Source organism: Euleptes europaea, chromosome 3 (genome assembly GCF_029931775.1).
Source record: "Euleptes europaea isolate rEulEur1 chromosome 3, rEulEur1.hap1, whole genome shotgun sequence".
NCBI lineage: Eukaryota > Metazoa > Chordata > Lepidosauria > Squamata > Sphaerodactylidae > Euleptes > Euleptes europaea.
The window spans coordinates 120,724,724-120,742,546 of NC_079314.1; the positions used below are offsets into that span (position 1 = coordinate 120,724,724).

At 49.4% G+C, this 17,823-nt stretch overlaps 1 protein-coding gene across 1 annotated transcript; it reads left to right on the forward strand.

The window, feature by feature from the left end:
• The first annotated feature begins 5,964 nt into the window (after nucleotides 1-5,964).
• Nucleotides 5,965-17,202, forward strand: LOC130475766 (tubulin alpha-3 chain). The gene is made up of 4 exons (XM_056847627.1): nucleotides 5,965-6,037; nucleotides 13,668-13,911; nucleotides 14,138-14,286; nucleotides 16,222-17,202. The coding sequence occupies exons 1-4, from the start codon at nucleotides 6,035-6,037 to the stop codon at nucleotides 17,200-17,202; spliced, it is 1,377 nt and encodes a 458-aa protein (XP_056703605.1). The 5' UTR covers nucleotides 5,965-6,034.
• Nucleotides 17,203-17,823: the final 621 nt, after the last annotated feature.

Consider the following 17,823-nt stretch of genomic DNA (forward strand, 5'->3'; position numbering starts at 1 on the left):
CCGATAGAGATCAGTTCCCCTGGAGAAAAGGGCCGCTTTGGCCATTGGACTCTATGGCAATGAAGTCCCTCCCCTCCCCAAACCTGCCCTCATCAGGTTCCGCCCCCAAATCCTCCTGCCGGTGGAGAAGAGGGACCTGGCAACCATACCAGCCACTGATCAATGGAGTATTTCCAAGTCACCGCACTGGGTTTACAGCTATTTCAATCTTGAGGACTAGTAACTCCCTCCACTCTTCGGGATTCGACAGGCCTAGTCTGGCTGTACACTGAGCCAAAATCAATGCACTCAGGATAGGGTTGCCAGGTCCCTCTTTACCGCCACCGGGAGGTTTTTGGGCAGAGCTTGAGGAGGGTGGGGTTTGGGGAAGGGAGGGACTCCAATGCCATAGAGTCCAATGGCCAAAGCGGCCATTTGCTCCAGGGGAACTGATCTCTGTCGGCTGGAGATCAGTTGTAATAGCAGGAGAATCTCCAGCTAGGACCTGGAGGTTGGTAACTCTAACTCAGGAACTAGAATTTTCCATTTCCATTTTTCAACATTCACAGTTGACGCAGGAGAGACACTGATGCTGCTGTTCTCTGCCAAGCTGGCTCGATGTTCGGCTGCCCCTTCAAGCTTCAGCCAACACAGCCTTCAGCCCTGCAGTAAGGAACCCCGTAAAGGAAAAACGGCAAGCAGAAAAGCCCTTACAACAACCCTGTGAGGTAGTTCAGCATTGTCCTTATGTTGCAGATAAACAGTTCAAAGCAAGCAGATTCCAAAGCCTAGGGTCGCCGAACTCCAGGTAGGACCTGGAGTAGGGTTGCCAACCTCCAGGTAATAGCTGGAGATCTCCTGCTATTACCACTGATCTCCAGTCGATAGAGATCAGTTCACCTAGAGAAAATGGCCGCTTTGGCATTTGGACTCTATGGCATTGACGTCCCTCCCCAAACCCCGCCCTCCTCAGGCTCCCTAGCCTGGAGGTCTCCCGTTATTACAATTGGGCTACAGAGATCAGTTCCCCTGGAGAAAATGGCTGCTTTGGAGGGTGGACTCTATGGCGTTATGCCCCGCTGAGGTCCCTGTCCTCCCCAAACCCTGCCCTCCCTAGGCTCCACCCCTAAATCTCCAGGAATTTCCCAACCCTAAGCTGGCAACCCTATCCAAGGTCACATAATGAATTCATGCAAGAATGAAAGTTTAAACTGGGGGTCTCTTTCAGACACACTGTAACAGTTACTCTTTGTCTCCAGAAAGAGACAGTTTCCAAATTTTCCCAAGGACTAAGTTACAGTTTTCTGGGGGTCAAGAACTTTGACGTGCTCAGTTATTTACTAATCCGTTACTATCTGTAGAGCAACTTGCCCCAAACCCTTTGATACAGAAAGGATGTCCCCTTTGTGGATTTACTCAGAAGTAACTGAATTGGAGGGTTTGTGCTAGGCAAGAATGCCGGCTACGGCAGCCTTACATTACTAGAGCTCCCACTCAGCATCCCTGATCTGTATAGCACTCTGGTTCCCAACCAGGGGTCCGTGGACCCCCAGGGGTCCCTGAGAACTAAATTAAGGTCCGCGAAACAAAGTTATAAACCCATAATAAATTAATATTTTCAATTAAAAGTTCTCTGTTATAAAAATATATATTCAAATATTATTCTAAGTTTAATGTTTAACTAACAGTTATGATTAAAGATTATTTTCAAATTCTCTGAATTTTTATTTTGAACCTTGGGGTCCCTGCACCGAACAAAAAAGTCCTAGTGGTCCCTGGTCAAAAAAAGTTGGGAACCACTGGTATAGCAGGACACACTTTTGGGGAGGAGGAGAAGACCTAGTTTTCATATGCCGACTTTCTCTACCACTTACGGAAGAATCAAACCAACTTACAATCACCTTCCCTTCCCCTCCCCACAACAGACACCCTGTGAGGTGGGTGGGGCTGAGAGAGCTGTGACTAGCCCACGGTCACCCAGCTGGCTTCGTGTGCAGGAGTGGGGAAACCAATCCAGTTCACCAGATTAACCTCCGCCGCTCACGGGGAGGGGTGGGGAATCAAACCCGGTTCTCCAGATCAGAGTCCACCGCTCCAAACCACCGCTCTTAACCCACTACACCATGCTGACTTTCCCCTAGGAGACCCCTAAATTGGGACCCCAACTAAGGTTCTTCAGCGCAAAGCAAATTACACAACAGCCCTCCTTTTCTGGCTTAGACAATGTTTTTTCCCCCCACCTTACTTGCAGATCACAGACGGGGCTTGCAAAGAACTCCCGCCCTCCACCACTGCAAATTCATTTCTGGACAGCTCTACCCATCTGGAAGCAGGCCAACGTCTCCAGGGCAGTTAGCCAGGTAGCAACGATGTGTCAGTATGATTGCCAACCTCCAGGTGGTGGCTGGAGATCTCCAGAGAGAGAGCCAGCATGGTGTAGTGGTTAAGAGCGGTGGTTTGGAGCGGTGGCGTCTGATCTGGAGAACCGGGTTTGATTCCCCCATTCCTCCACTTGAGTGGCGGAGGCTGATCTGGTGAACTGGATTTGTTTCCCCACTCCTGCACACGAAGCCAGCTGGGTGACCTCAGGCAAGTCACAGTTCTCTCGGAGCTCCCTCAGCCCCACCTACCTCACAGGACTGTTGTGGGGAGGGGAGAGGAAGGTGCTTGTAAGCCGGTTTGATTCTCTCTTAAGCGGTAGAGAAAGTTGGCACATAAAAACTCACACTCCTTTTTCTTCTTCTTCTTAGTTTGTGTGTGTTCCTGTCTCGCAGCCTTTGACTCTCCTTCAATGCTGAGAGTTAGACTATAAACTCCTCAGGGCAGGGACTGCTCTCTTGACTTGGGACACACTGCAACATGCTGTTTATACTGGGACTAATCTGGTGAGCTGGGTTGGTTTCCCCACTCCTCCACCTGAAGCCAGCTGGGTGACCCTGGGCTAGTCACAGCTCTCTTAGAGCTCTCTCAGCCCCACCTACCTCACAGGGTGTCTGTTGTGGGGAAGGGAGGGTGATAGTAAGCTGATTTGATTCTTCCTTAAGTGGTAGAGAAAGTCGGCATATAAAAACCAACTCTTCTTCTCCTCTCCTCCAGGAATTATAACTCATCTCCAGGCGACAGAGATCAGTTCCCCTGGAGAAAATGGCTGCTTTGGAGGTTTGACCCGCTGAGGTCCCACCCCAACCCAGGGCCGTCTTAACAGCATTATGGCCCCCTGGGCAAACCAGTGTGCTGGGGCACCTACGATAACCACTCACAGGAATAAAAAGTAAATGGTCGATAATAGTATTTATTTATGGCAAGTCACTTAACATCCACAGATTAGCATAGGGCCCCTATGCTCGTGGGGGCCCCGGGCAAGTTCCCATCAAGCCCATGCATTAAGATGGCCCTGCCCCAACCCCTCTCTAAACCCTGCTCTCCCCAAACTCCTCAAATCACCAGGAATTTCCCCACCTGGAGTTGGCAACCCAGTGCCTGAGGCTATGAACTTTTACCAGTCCCACATCTGGATTTTCACTTCCGGATGGAGCTCAGAGGAGTGCAATGGACTCCACAGGAAAGTGGGGGTCCAGTGAGCAACGAACCTCAGGTAAATCTCCCATGCATAAATGACCTAAGGTTTAGAAGGTCCGGCTTCGAATCCCCACTCTGCCAGGGACACTCATTTGGGGCTGTCATAGGGCGAAAATGCACGGTCGCTTTAGCCTCCTTTCTTCCCTGTTCCAGCCAGGATTCAGCCAGGATCAAACGTTCGGCTGGAGATCAGTTGTAATAACGAGAGATCTCCAGCTACTACCTGGAGGTTGGCAACCCTAGGCTGTTACTTTCTGCCAGCCTAAGGACGAAAACGGAGGAGGAGGAGGAAACAATATTGTATTTCAACTTGAGAGCCTCATTAGGAGAAAAGTGGGACCTGTTGTGTCCTGTTATTGTCCTCCTGACCCGTCTCCTTCCCATATTTACGCTGGTTCAGAAGTAAAAGTACTTTTTTTGCTGGTCGTCAAATTTGCATTGTTTGGCCCTAACAAGAGCAGGTAGGGTTGCCGACTCTGGGTTGGGAAATTCCCGGAGTTTTAGGGGTGGGGCCTGGGAAAGGCAGGGTTTGAGGAGGGGAGCGACTGCAGGCAGGGATAAGGCCATAGAGTTTGCACTCCACAGTGGCCATTTTCCCCAGGGGAACTGATCTCTGTCATTTGGGGATCAGTTTCCCAGGAGAAAACGGCTGCTTTGGAGGGCAGATTCTCCGGCATTACATTCCTACTGAGCTCCCTCCCCAGGCTCCACGCCCAAATCTCTAGGAATTTCCCAACCCAAAGGTTTGCAACCCTAGACCATGGTCTTTTATGTAGGGGGAGTTTGTGTTTGGTTTGCTGCACTGGATTCTGATCCGAATTCTCAAGCATCGTATGCATGAGGGCTTCCCCCCTCAACGCATAATTACCTTGTGAGTAGTTATGTATCCCCAGTGAATCAGGGAGCTTCTGTGAAAACGCAGACTTGTTACAGTTTACTGGGAGGGGGCGGGTCAGCTCTTCCAGGGACTGCTCCCTGTCTGTGCCTGTGCTTTTGCAAAGCTGGGTATTCCTCCCTGCCCTCCTCTAAGCGACAGCCCTTCAAATACTTCAAGAGAGCAATCATATCCCCTCAGCCTCCTCTTCTCCAGACTGAACATTCCCAGCTCCCTCAGCCTTTCCTCGCAGGGCTTCTTGGTCTCCAGGCCCCTGATCATCCTCGTCGCTCTCCTCTGCACCCGCTCCATTCTTTTTTGAAGCAAGGCCTCCAGAACTGCACACAATACTCCAGGTGTGGCCTGACCAAAGCAGTGTACAGTGGAACTGTGACATCTTGCGATTTGGATGTTATGCCTCTGTTGATGGCACCCCAAGATCGCATTAGCCTTTTTTGTTGCTGCGTCACACTGGCTGCTTATATTTAACCCGTATCCCAAGATCTTGTTCACACACTGTGCTACCCAGAAGTGTATCCCCCATCCAGTATGCATGATGTCCCTCATTTCTGTTACCCAGATGTAGAACTCAGCACTTATCCTTCTTGAATTGCATCTTGTTCACATCTGCCCACTTTCCCAGTGCGTTCAGATCTCGTTGAATTCTATATCTTCAGGTGTGTTCGCTCCTCCTCCCAATTTGGTGTCATCTGCAAATTTATAAATGATCTGGATGAGATTTTATAAATTTATAAATGATCTGGATGTCCATCCACACCCTCATCCAGATCATTTATAAAAATATTGAGAAGTACCGGGCCCAGAAACGAACCACAAAGTTGTTCAAGGCTCAAGAATCTTGTGGGGTGGGGGAGAAGGGCAACATCCCTTATTTCCCTTGAGATGCTCAGAATTGTGTGTGGATTTCCAAACAGTTATTTAATGCCATCCCCCAAGAGCCTACAGCAGTACAGGCATTCCCCAAACCAGTAGAAAATGTGTGTGTGTGTGTGTGTGTTAAGTGCCGTCAAGACACTTCCGACTTATGGCAACCCTGTGAATCAAAGTCCTCCAAAAAGTCCTATCCTTACAGCCTCGCTCAGATCTTGCAAACTGAGGGGCGTGGCTTTCTTTCTAGAGTCCATCCATCTCTTGTTGGGCTTCCTCTTTTCCTGCTGCCTTCAACTTTTCCTAGCATGATTGTCTTTTCTGGTGACTCTTGCCTTCTCATAATGTGACCAAAGTATGACAGCCTCAGTTTAGTCATTTTAGCTTCTAGGGTCAGTTCGGGCTTGATTTGATCTAGAACCCACTGATTTGGTTGTTGTTGTTGTTGTTGTTGTTTTTGGCAGTCCAGGGTATCCGTAACACTCTCCTTCCAACACCACATTTCAAAGGAATCTCCTTTCTTCCTATCAGGGTGGAAAGCTTCTCTGGGTGAATTTCCCGAATCTCCCTGGCCACTTTCAAAAAGTGTCTCTGTTGCTTTAAATGAACCGAGCCCTTCATCTTCAGGTGGAGTCTTTCTGGGTTATAAATTTGCTGGGAGCGGGCGAAGCAGCTGTTTTGCTGGAATCTCAGCAGGGCTGCAGGCTGTTCAGAATGGTAAGCGGATGCATGGTTGAAAATCTTGCCGAGCATTGTAAGTTTTCGGGCAGCTGTTTGTCCCGCTCTCTTTAGAGAGGAAGTTTAAAGTCATTTTGAGTTAACTTTCTTGCAGAACTTGTTGATGAATGTGTAGGGGTTTTTTTTGGGGGGGGGGGAACTGGTGTTTGTGCCTTATAAGGTCAAAAGTGGACTGTTGCTAAAAAGCACTTCGAGGGTCTTTCTCTCCCCTCCCTCCCGATTCTCTCTTCCTACCCAGTAACTGAACCGATCTGCTTGCAAAGTTCTGGGTCTGGTTTCTGACAACTGAGGCTTCCCCCCATTCTCTCCTCCACAGTTCCAAAGAAGAAAAGTGTGATAGTTCAAAAGTCCCCGTCTCTTTCTCCAGTCTGCCCTTTCGCCTGCATTATTTCATACTTCAGTTATGAAGGCTGTTCGGCGGAGAGGTGTTCTGCCTCTCCAGATTTTCTCTCCCTTTCTTTTCCCCTGCATAAGAGGAAACTGCCATATTGCCTTTGTCTACTGTAACCCCAAGAGTTGATATTCTGAAAGAATAGAGCTGCGTTTGTTCCCCTTTAAAAACACACACACACATATTTTGCATGCAAATGTTTAAGATTTCTAACAAGCTGGAAGTTGCTTAGCTGTAACTTCTGGGAAACTCTCCAGATGTCGATAAACTTTGAAGTTCTGTTAAGAGATTTAATTAAGCCAAATGCTTGGAGGGGGGTGGTAAAAGCAAAAATGTTCTTTTTTTAAAGTCCCAAATGCAGAAGTCATTATTCTAAGTCTATAGCCATTTATGCATGGGAGGTTTTGCCTTGGATTTGCTGCTCTCTAGGTACACATTTTCCCCATCTGAATTCTCAGCACTCTGCATGGGGGGTTATTTTTGAGTTTTGAGTATTTGGATGGGGGAAATGGGCAGAGTGGCAAATCCAAGGCAAAACCGCCCATGCATAAATGGCCTAGGTGTCTGCTGTTGGCTTATTCAGAAGTAGGCCCAGGCGAGCTGATGGGACCGCTGTGGTGGAAGCATCGCTTGAACCAGGTTTCAAAACGGTGGATTGGGCTCTTCCCCAGGAAAACGTGGGGTTCAAAGCTCCATTGTTCGGAGTTGTCAAGTCTGACGGTTGGCTATTTGCATGGGGGTTGAAATATGAAAAGAAGTCGAGGGGCGTCTGGACCGTCCTCCAGCAAACTGTGAAATGACTCTCTATGGTCATGCAGCAGAATTTCCTTTTGGGATGGGGAAGGCTCCACGTGCGAGGAGGCGGTTTGGCATCTGCCATTCGGGGTTGGTCTTCCCATTTTGCCACAAGCTCTGTTGTTTTTTTAAAAACACCACATGCCTCTTGTGGGGAAGCAGGTGGTGCCACTTGGCAGGCTGTTGAGAGAGAGTCGATGGGACGCTTTCCTTTGCTTCCAGGGAAGGAATGTCCTCTGAGTGACTCCAGCATATTTAGAGCCAGGCCCTTGTGGATGGGGAGGGGCTGCGGCTCAGTTTGTAGAGCATCCGCTTGGCATGCAGAAGGTCCCAGGCTCCATCCCCGGTATCTCCAGTTAAAGGGACCAGGCAAGGAGGTGATGTGAAGGACCCCTGCCTGCGGCCCTGGAGAGCTGCTGCCAGTCTGAGTAGACAACCCTGACCTTGATGGACCCAGGGTCCGACGAAGCATAAGGCAGCTTCATGTGTTCAGGTGATGGGGAGCGGTGGAGGAGAAGGCGTGGAGTGCGGCAACCAGATCCCATGAGCAGATGCTCCGAGGAATGGCTCATCCTTTTGGCTTGTCCGGGGGGATGGGGGGGGGCTGTTAGGGTCGCCAGCCTCCAGGTGGGGCCCGAATTACAACTGGCCTTCAGATGACAGAGATCAGTCCCCCTGGATAAAATGGCTGTTTTGGAGGGGGGGGGACTCCATGGCATTTTACCCCTTGGAGTTCCTGCCCCTCCCCAAACCCCGCCCTCCCCAGCCTCCACCCCCCAAATCTCCAGGAATTTCCCAAACTGAAATTGGCAACCCTAGGAACTGTCGCTGTGGTTAGAGAATTTGGTGGAGCAGTTGCGGTAAGGTTGCCAGCTGGGGTTGGGAAATGCCTGGAGATTTGGGGGGTGGAGCCTGGAGAGGGCGGGGTTTGAGGAAGGGAGGGACCTCAGCGGGGCATAATGCCACAGGGTCCACCCTCCGAAGCAGCCGTTTTCTCCAGGGCAACTGGCCACTATTGTCTGGAGATAGTGGTAATAGCAGGAAATCTCCAGGCCCCACCATAGTCCTATGGAAAGGAACAGCTGGAACCCTCGGAGGTCTGAACAAATTTGTTTCAAACATGAGACACTTTTTTGTACCATTGCATCTTATAACGGACAGCTGAAGAAGATGATCGAAACGCAGGAGAATATCTAGAATCTGTGTCCGTCCTTTTTGGGAAGGGATCCACGTTGCGGACCTGGGACTTATTCCGTTGAACTTTGCACCCGCATGTTACTTCGGGGCGGTTGTTACTAGCCGGATACTTCTTATGCAATTTATGAATGTATTATTTGTATGTGTATGTTGAGTATGGATTGTAGAGCATGTATGTTTGTTTGAATTACTCCACCTTCACTTTTGTATGTGGCATGTATCGGATTTGATTGTGTGTTTAATGCAAGTGTTTAGTTAGATAAGAGAGCCTGCGTGCTGCCTTCTTTTTGTTCCCACCTGGAGGTTGGCGACGTTAGCTTGGGCCCGCATTCTGACCCGGCCCTGGCTCTCCTGCTCTTCAGCTCGAGCACGTGGGTGGAAGACCCAGAGAAGAATCTGTGGCCGAGGAAAGCTCACCAGCCCCCCAACCCAGGGGCAAGGCGAAACGCCTTTTTCCAAATGCTCATGTCAGAGTTGTGGAATCTCAAATATGTCCGGCGGTTTAAGGTGTTTATTCCTCTTACTGGTGGGGTCTGGCCCTGGGGGCCAGCTCTGGGATCTCAACTCAGTGTCTTCTGGCAATGCAGCTGCCCCCTTCCCACATTTGAAGGGGGGGAGAAGGGGGCTTCTTGTCAGGCTTCAGCAAATGCACGGCGTTTCAGGCAATAGAACTCAAATCCAGACAGAGCAGCGATTCAAGGATTTATTCCGAAAGTCAGTGATTTCAGTAAAGAGACGAGCAAGGCTGGAATACATGACTGGGGGAGTATGGATACATATATAGGGCTGATACAATAGGGTTACAGGAACAAAGAGACAATGTAGTCGTTTCCTGCCGGTAACGACTTAAGTAAAACTGAACAGAAACAATTGTGTTTTTTTTCCATAAATTTTTTATTATTTTTAAAATATTTTACTGTCTGGTGCTTTTCAACAACACATTCATTTCATAAATCATACAATAAAAAACTTTAATAGCGTCATCGAAAAGCATATTCATCTATTAATGAAAAGATATTCAAATAAGAGACTTCCCCCTCACCTTCCTCCATCTTGCTATAAATTTATCTATTCTTTTGCAAAGAAGTTGAACAGAAACAATTGTGAGCAATCAGTGGAGGAGATGGCCGAGCTCTCGGCTTTGTGCGCGGGACCCGATATCAGATCGGAGATTTACACGGGCGGGTCCCAATACAATTGTAAATCCCTGGCCGAAGCTCGTGTGCAAAACGGGGAGAGAAGGACTGCACGGAGAACTCCATCTTGTTTGCAGGGAAACCATCTTGTTTGGGAAAGGAGCTGTCAGAAGCCCTATCTGACACTTCTTAAATCATGCTCGAGTTAAGAAAGAAAGAAAAAACTGCCCCTAGAAGGCCACCTGGCTATATCAACTACGCAAGTGATAGCTTAAAAGGAGGATTAGACAGAGTCACAGAGGAGAGGTCCATCAGCGGCTAATAGCCATGGTGACTAAAGGGGACCTCCACGTTTAGAGGCAGTCAACCTCTGAATCCCAATGCCAGGAGGAACTGGTTGGCCTTATTCAATTCAATTCAGCGTCTGGGTTTGTGTATATACCTCAGAAACGCTTTAGCTGTTAATTACAACGCCAGCATTATTAATTGGAAATTCCTAATAAACAGTTATAGGTTATTTACAATAAAGTTGTTTTCATACTCACATGTCCTTACATATGATTCATTCTTTATCACAGTAACTTGTGAGGTCAGACCCGACAAAGATTCTGTCTTGTTCACAGTCATATGGCTGATAGTTAACATCACATTTAAGTACATATTAGTTAGATCCCAGGTGCAAGAAAGGTGGTTACAGAAAAGAGGTGAGGTCATTCATCATGTTTAACCCTTTAGGTGTCACACAATCAAAAAGACGTACAAAATGAATAAGGCTTCCGTGAATTGTTGGGGTAGCTGAAGAAGATTTGAAACAGGCATTTACCAGCATCCTGTACCACTACCAAATGGACAACAGCCTAAAATACTTAATTCAAGAAGAAGACTTTGCTATATCTATATTTCTGTTAATGCCTGCTCTGCAGCATTTTTGTTGTTGATGTGTACTTATGTTACATTATGGAAATAATAATGTACATGTAACAAAAACTATTTGCTTTTTTCATGGCACGTGTTATATGCTTTAAATATCACATTTGGTTTATTTATATAGCCTACAACTGTGTTTTTGATTACAACTACCTGGAGGTTGGCAACCCTACTTACAGGGTTTGCTGCTTGAACCTGATCCTAGTGCGCATGTGTGGTGAACAAGGGGGCCACGCCTCCTGCCCCCGTTTGGCTGCTAGCGTAGGGAGGTCTCGCAGTGGCAGAGAAGATTCTCTAGGATTGCCAGCTCCAGGTTGGGAAATTCTTGAAGATTTGGGGGGGGGGGAGCTTGGGGAGGGTGGGTTGGGAGGGACCTTAGTGGGGGGTCTGATGACCTGGGGTCCATCCTCTAAAGCAGCCATTTGGTCAAGGATCTCTGCACCAGGTTTTTCATTTTAGAGACGTTTCCTCTTTTAAAGTCAAAGGTAATTGTGTGAGATTTCCCAGGCGCTTTCCCTTTTACATATACATTAAATTTGATGCCATTGTGGCCACTATTGCCAACTGGTTCAACAACATCCACATCCCGCACTATGTTGCTGCCAGCACCACAGAGTATAAAGTCCAGGATCGCCTCCCCTCTGGTTGGGTCTATGATCAACACAAGCAGGATAAATGCTGCTGCAGTCGTCTTGTTTGTGGGCTTCCTAGAGGCACCTGTTTGGCCACTGTGTGCACAGACTGCTGGACTTGATGGACTTTGGTCTGATCCAGCTGAGCCTTTCTTATATTCTGTAATGTGGAGATCAATTGTAATCCTGGGGGGATCTCCAGCCCCACCCTGGAGGTTGGCAACCCTGTCCAAACCCTGTCATTCTAGCTGTATCTGAAGAAGTGAGCTGTGGCTCACGAAAGCTCACACCCTACCAGAAAATATTTTTGTTAGTCTTTAAGGTGCTACTGGACTCTGGCCCTTTTCTACTGTCCCAAAGTCTGAGCCTTGGCTTATCTTTCCCCTCCCCCATTCTCTTGGTCTGATGCCCACAGTCCTAAACATGACGCAGATGAGATCTGGGTGCGGAGACTCCCCTATGTCATGTGAGTGTGGCGTCATGTGACTTCCTTTCATGTGCTTGTTTATTTACCTATTCACAGCCTGCCTTTCTTCCCAATGGGGACTCAAAGCAGCTTGCATCATTCGCCTCTCCTCCAGTTTATCCTCACGACAACCCTGTGAGGTCGGTCAGGTTCATCTCCCGGATCCTAGTTCCAGTGGCGGAACTACTATGAAACTAATGAAGTTTGCACTTGGAAAGAAGGCGGTTAAGGGGAGACATGATAGAGGTCTATAAAATTATGCATGGTATGGAGACAGTGGACAGGGAGACGCTTTTCTCCCTCTCCCATAATACTAGAACGTGGGGTCATCTGCTGAAGCTGGAGGGTGACAGATTCAAAACAGATAAAAGGAAGTGTTTCTTCACACAACGCATAGTTAAATGGTGGAACTCCCTGCCCCAGGATGTGGGGATGGCTGCCAACTTGGAAGGCTTTAAGAGGGGAGTGGACGTGTTCATGGAAGAGAGGGCTATTCATGGCTACTAGTGGAAATGGATTCTAGTCATGATGCATCCCTATTCTATCAACGCAATTTAAAAGACGGATTTCAAATTTTAAATTAAGGACTGATCCCCACATCTTGTGCGTTTCAAAATGTATATCCTGTTCCCTCCTGTATTTGGAGCAGCTCACAATTGACGGTGTGTAAACTGCCCAATAACAACACAAAAACAATTAAAACAAATACTTTAACCTTCCTGCGGAAATACAGTGCCCGACATAAGAAACACAATCTCTATGAATCATCACAGAATGCCCTTTGGGAAGCAGCCTTGCCATGAAAAACAGCCAGAGGGTTAGGGTTGCCAAGTCCCTCTTCGCTGCTGGTGGGAGGTTTTTGGGGCTGAGGAGGGTAAGGTTTGGAGAGGGGAGGGACTTCAGTGCCATAGAGTCTTAAAGTGGCCATTTTCTCCAGGTGAACTGATCGCTATCAGCTGGAGATCAGTTGTAATAGCAGGAGATCTCCTGCCACCACCTGGAGGTTGGCAACCCTACAGAGTGTCCTTGCTGGACACTCTGGAAGACTATAACACAAGCCATGGAAAAGGCATCCTGGCTGTGTCAGGATTAGGCTTGCCAACTCCAGGTTGGGAAATTCCTGGAGATCAGGGGGTGAAGCTTGGCAGGCGGGTTGTCAACCTCCAGGTACTAGCTGGGGATCACCTGCTATTACAACTGATCTCTAGTTGACAGAGATCAGTTCCCCTGGAGGAAGTGGCCGCTTTGGCAGCTGGACTGTATGGCATTGAAGTCCCTCCCCAAACCCCTTCCTCCCCAGGCTCTGCCCCAAAAACCTCCCACCGGTGGTGAAGAGGGTCCCGGCAACCCTAGAGCCTGGGAAGGGGAGGGGCAACAGTGGGGTATGCCATAGAGTTCAGCCTCCAAAGCAGCCATTTCCACCAGATAGGGTTGCCAGGCGGGAGGTTTTGGGAGAGATCTCCAGACACCACTGGAGGCTGGCAACCCTGGTTGCCAGGTCCCTCTTCACCACTGGTGGGCACCTGGTTGGGCACTGTGTGAACAGACTGCTGGACTCGATGGACTTTGGTCTGATCCAGCAGGGCTTATGTTCTCTCCAGGATCAGAGGAGCAGGCCTATTATATTAGGTGCTGTGGAACACAGGCAGGATAAATGCTGCTGCAGTGGTCTTGCTTGTGGGCTTCCTGGAGGCACCTGGTTGGCTACCGTGTGAACAGACTGCTAGGCCTTGGTCTGATCCACCATGGCCTTTCTTATGTTCTTATAGCTTTTCTCTCCAGGATCAGAGGAGCATGCCTATTATATGAGGTGCTGGGGAACACAGGCAGGATAATGCTGCTGCAGTCGCCTTGTTTGTGGGCTTCCTAGAGGCCCCTGGTTGGCCACCGTGTGAACAGACTCCTGGACTCGATGGACTTTGGTCTGATCCAGCAGGGCTTTTGTTATGTTCTTATGTCCTTAACATATAGCATGTTGTTAATGGCCTGAACTGCCTTGTAAGCCAAGTCTTGCCCGCCTAGTTCCCTGAAATCTCCAGACCCCCTCCTCTTTCCCCCCCCCCAGAGGGAGTGTCTGTCAATCCACATCGGCCAAGCGGGGGTCCAGATGGGCAACGCCTGCTGGGAGCTGTACTGCCTAGAGCACGGCATCCAGTCCGACGGGACCATCCCTGGCAACCAGGCCTCGCAGAAGATCCTCCCAGAAGCCGAGCAAGTGGACTCCTCCTTTGAGACGTTCTTCTGTGAAACGGCGTCAGGGAAGCACGTGCCCAGAGCGGTGTTCATTGACCTAGAGCCGACGGTCATTGGTAACGTCACTTGCGGCGGGAGGGATGGAGACAAATATTGTCCTTAGGGTTGACAGGTCCCTCTTCGCCACTGGCGGGAGGGTTTTGGGGCGGAGCCTGAGGAAGGCAGAGTTTGGGGAGGGACTTCAATGCCATAGAGTCCAATGGCCAAAGTGTCCAATGGCCAACCTGGAAGTTGGCAACCCTATTGGCAAGCTGTTCCACTCTTTCTCTTTTGTCCCTGCAGATGAGATCCGCACAGGGTCATATCACTCCCTCTTTCACCCCGAGCAGCTAATCAGTGGCAAAGAAGATGCGGCCAATAATTACGCCCGGGGCCACTACACCATCGGGAAAGAAATCATCGACACCGTCCTAGGCAGGATTCGCAAAATGGCAAGTGGCAATACCTTTTTCCGCTGATCCTGAAATTCATTAACTGCTTTTATTCTCCATCTTTCTCACTGACTCAGAGTGGATTACACAGTTTAAAACAATGCCATGAGTACAGTAGAAAGCTTGCAACCAACAGTGAATAAATCTGATTTATAAAATTAGGGAACACATGAAACTACCTTCTACTGAATCAAACCATTGGTCCTTCAAAGTCAGTATTGTCTACTCAGACCAACAGCGGCTCTCCAGGGTCTCAGGCGGAGGTCTTTCACATCATCTACTTGTCTAGTCCCTTTAACTGGAGATGCCAGGGATTGAACCTGGGACCTTCTGCATGCCAAGCAGATGCTCTACCACTGAGCCCACAGCCCCTCTCCATGGCTCTCCAAGGGCTCAGGCAGGGGTCTTTCACATCACCTACCTGTCTAGTCCCTTTAACTGGAGATGCCAGGGATTGAACCTGGGACCTTCTGAATGCCAAGCAGATCCTATGCCACTGAGCCACAGCCCCTAGTGTGCAAAAATCATGTACGTTGTACCCAAAACAATGCACTAAAAATAATATTACAAGTGCAATATAGTAGTGCAATAGATACAAATAATATAACACAACTGAACTGCCAAATGATGCAAAGGCCATTTTTTCCCAGCAGTATTTGGACCGCTTTGGCCCTGCCACCAGTTTTCTCCTCTCTCCCCTCTTGCTTACCTGAGTCAGATCCATGCTGCCTGCCAGCTCGGACCTCCATATGGAGGTCCGAGCCAGCAAGCAGCATGGATCAGAACATCGAGTCCAGGACTGAGATCCACGCTCCCTGCTGCCCCCGATCTCAGCCGTATTTTTCGGGTTCGGGTTGATTAAACCTGAACATTTTTGATTATTCGGAAAAGTCAAATCCCTTGTATTCGGCTTTCTTGGATTTTCGACAATTTCCAGGTTTAAGAACATAAGAGAAGCCCTGCTGGATCAGACCAAGGCCCTTCAAGTCCAGCAGTCTGTTCACACCATGGCCAACCAAACCCAAACCCGAAATATACCGGAGGTGGGGGAATGGTGCACAGTCTTAATTAACACTCTCTTGGTGTACAAATGAAGGGTACCTCCAGGTTTATTTTGAGTGTTTGGGATATTTCTAGAGTGGGGGTCACCAACAATAGTACCCATGGGTGCCATGGCAACCCTGGGTGGGGACAGTTGGGGCTGTTGACCACTGGCTTTGCAGAGTTTTAAAGACATTGCTTTTGATAGCAGTTCACACTACAGCACAAGGACCTGCAGGGTATGATGGAAGGCAAGCCGTGGCAGCCGTTCTGTGGCTAGCTCTGCCTCCTGAGGTGGCTATTTTGCAGCTGTGCCTACCGTGCTGTGTCTGAATTCCAAAGGGACCCACAAGCTCGAAAAGGTTGGGGACCCCTGTTCTGCAGCAGCAAAGAGCCAGCGAGGTGTAGTGGTTAAGAGGAGTTGTTTGGAGCTGTGAACTCTGATCTGGAGAACCGGGTTGGTTTCCCCACTCCTCCACATGAAGACAGATGGGTGACCTTGGGCTAGTCACAGCTCTGATAGAGCTCTCTCAGCCCCACCTACCTCCCAGGGTGTCTGTTGTGGGGAGGGGAAGGGAAGGTGGTTGTAATCTGGTTTGAGTCTCCCTTAAGTGGTAGAGAAAGTTGGCATAAAAAACCAATTATTCTTCCTCTTCTTCCTCTTCTTCGCCAGGCACTTTAAACACTGAGACTCGTGATCGCGCAAACATTTGTGAACCCCGTTTAGCTTCCTATATCTGATGAAATTAGGCTAGCCTGGGCCATCCAGGTCAGGGCAAGAGACAACAGAGGTGGTTTGCCATTACCTTCCTCTGGTTTCCTAAGAGGAAGGGCAGGTTGAAAAAATGTCACAGGCAGGCAATGCCATTAACCCAGTTTCTCTTGCCCATGTAGGCTGACCAGTGCAGTGGCCTCCAAGGTTTCTTGGTCTTCCACAGCTTTGGTGGAGGGACAGGTTCAGGCTTCACTTCTCTCCTGATGGAGCGGCTCTCCGTGGAGTACAGCAAGAAGTCGAAACTGGAGTTCTCGGTCTACCCTGCCCCGCAGGTCTCCACTGCGGTGGTGGAGCCCTACAACTCCATCCTGACCACCCACACCACGCTGGAGCACTCGGACTGCTCCTTCATGGTGGACAACGAGGCCATCTACGACATCTGCAACCGGAACCTGGACATTGAGCGCCCGACCTACACCAACCTCAACAGGTTGATTGGCCAGATTGTGTCCTCCGTGACAGCCTCCCTGCGGTTCAACGGTGCCTTGAACGTCGACCTGATAGAATTCCAGACCAACCTGGTGCCCTATCCCAGGATCCACTTCCCACTGACCACCTACGCCCCCATCATCTCTGCCGAGAAGGCCTACCACGAGCAGCTCTCCGTGCCGGAAATCACCAACGCTTGTTTCGAGTTCTCCAACCAGATGGTGAAGTGCGACCCTCGACGGGGCAAGTACATGGCTTGCTGCCTGCTCTACCGAGGGGACGTGGTACCCAAGGATGTCAACGCGGCGATCGCGGCCATCAAAACCAGGAGGTCCATCCAGTTTGTGGACTGGTGCCCCACCGGCTTCAAGGTGGGCATCAACTACCAGCCCCCCACGGTGGTGCCTGGCGGAGATCTGGCGAAGGTGCAGCGGGCCGTATGCATGCTGAGCAACACGACGGCCATCGCCGAGGCCTGGGCCCGCCTGGATCACAAGTTTGACCTGATGTACGCCAAGCGGGCCTTCGTGCACTGGTATGTCGGGGAGGGCATGGAGGAGGGGGAGTTCACCGAAGCCCGGGAGGACATGGCTGCCCTGGAGAAGGATTACGAAGAAGTGGGGAGGGATTCTGCTGACGGCGAGGAGGAGGATGCCGAGGAGGAATATTAGACCTCAAGTGTGCTTCATATATGCATGTATGCAGCCTTAAGTGGAGATTAATCACGCGGTTCTGTTTTCAAAAATGGGGATTCTAGCCTCAATATCTTTGTAACTTTAACACAGTGTACTATTTTTTAGAATGCACTTACTGTAGCCCCTTTAGCTTCCTGTTTTTAGAACTACACAACGCAACTCTCGAGTGTGAATGGTTTGGGGGTGAGGGGAGGAAACGACACCTGGCACTTGGGTATTGTGTAATGCTCCTCAGCACCGGCCGGCCAAAGAAAGTGCCTTTTCCTTTATGTGTTGTTGGAGGAATGTGATGATATAATACGCCTCTTTGTATTTCAATAAAAGGTGTTCAACTCAAGGATGATAAAAAAAACTTATTCCAAAGCTGCAACGAACGTGGGGATCTGCTGTGGTCTGTTCAAATTGTTGATTTAGGAAGTTTTTCTTTTGTGCCACAGTTTCGCTAGGCTTACGGGTGTGGCAGTCATGCCATTGAAACCCCATTCTAAACCTCTGAGAGCTTTATTTGCCCCCCCTTCTGGAGAGTTTGATCCTGAGGGAAGTCGGTTTCAGGCAGCCGGCTCAAGGTCGACTCAGACTTCCATCCTTCCAAGGTCG

Excerpts from the sequence above, each read along its gene's own strand:
- LOC130475766 (XM_056847627.1), top strand. Across the intron at positions 13,912-14,137 it reads CCTAGAGCCGACGGTCATTG|ATGAGATCCGCACAGGGTCA; the intron begins GTAACGTCACTT and ends TTGTCCCTGCAG. Across the intron at positions 14,287-16,221 it reads TAGGCAGGATTCGCAAAATG|GCTGACCAGTGCAGTGGCCT; the intron begins GCAAGTGGCAAT and ends TTGCCCATGTAG.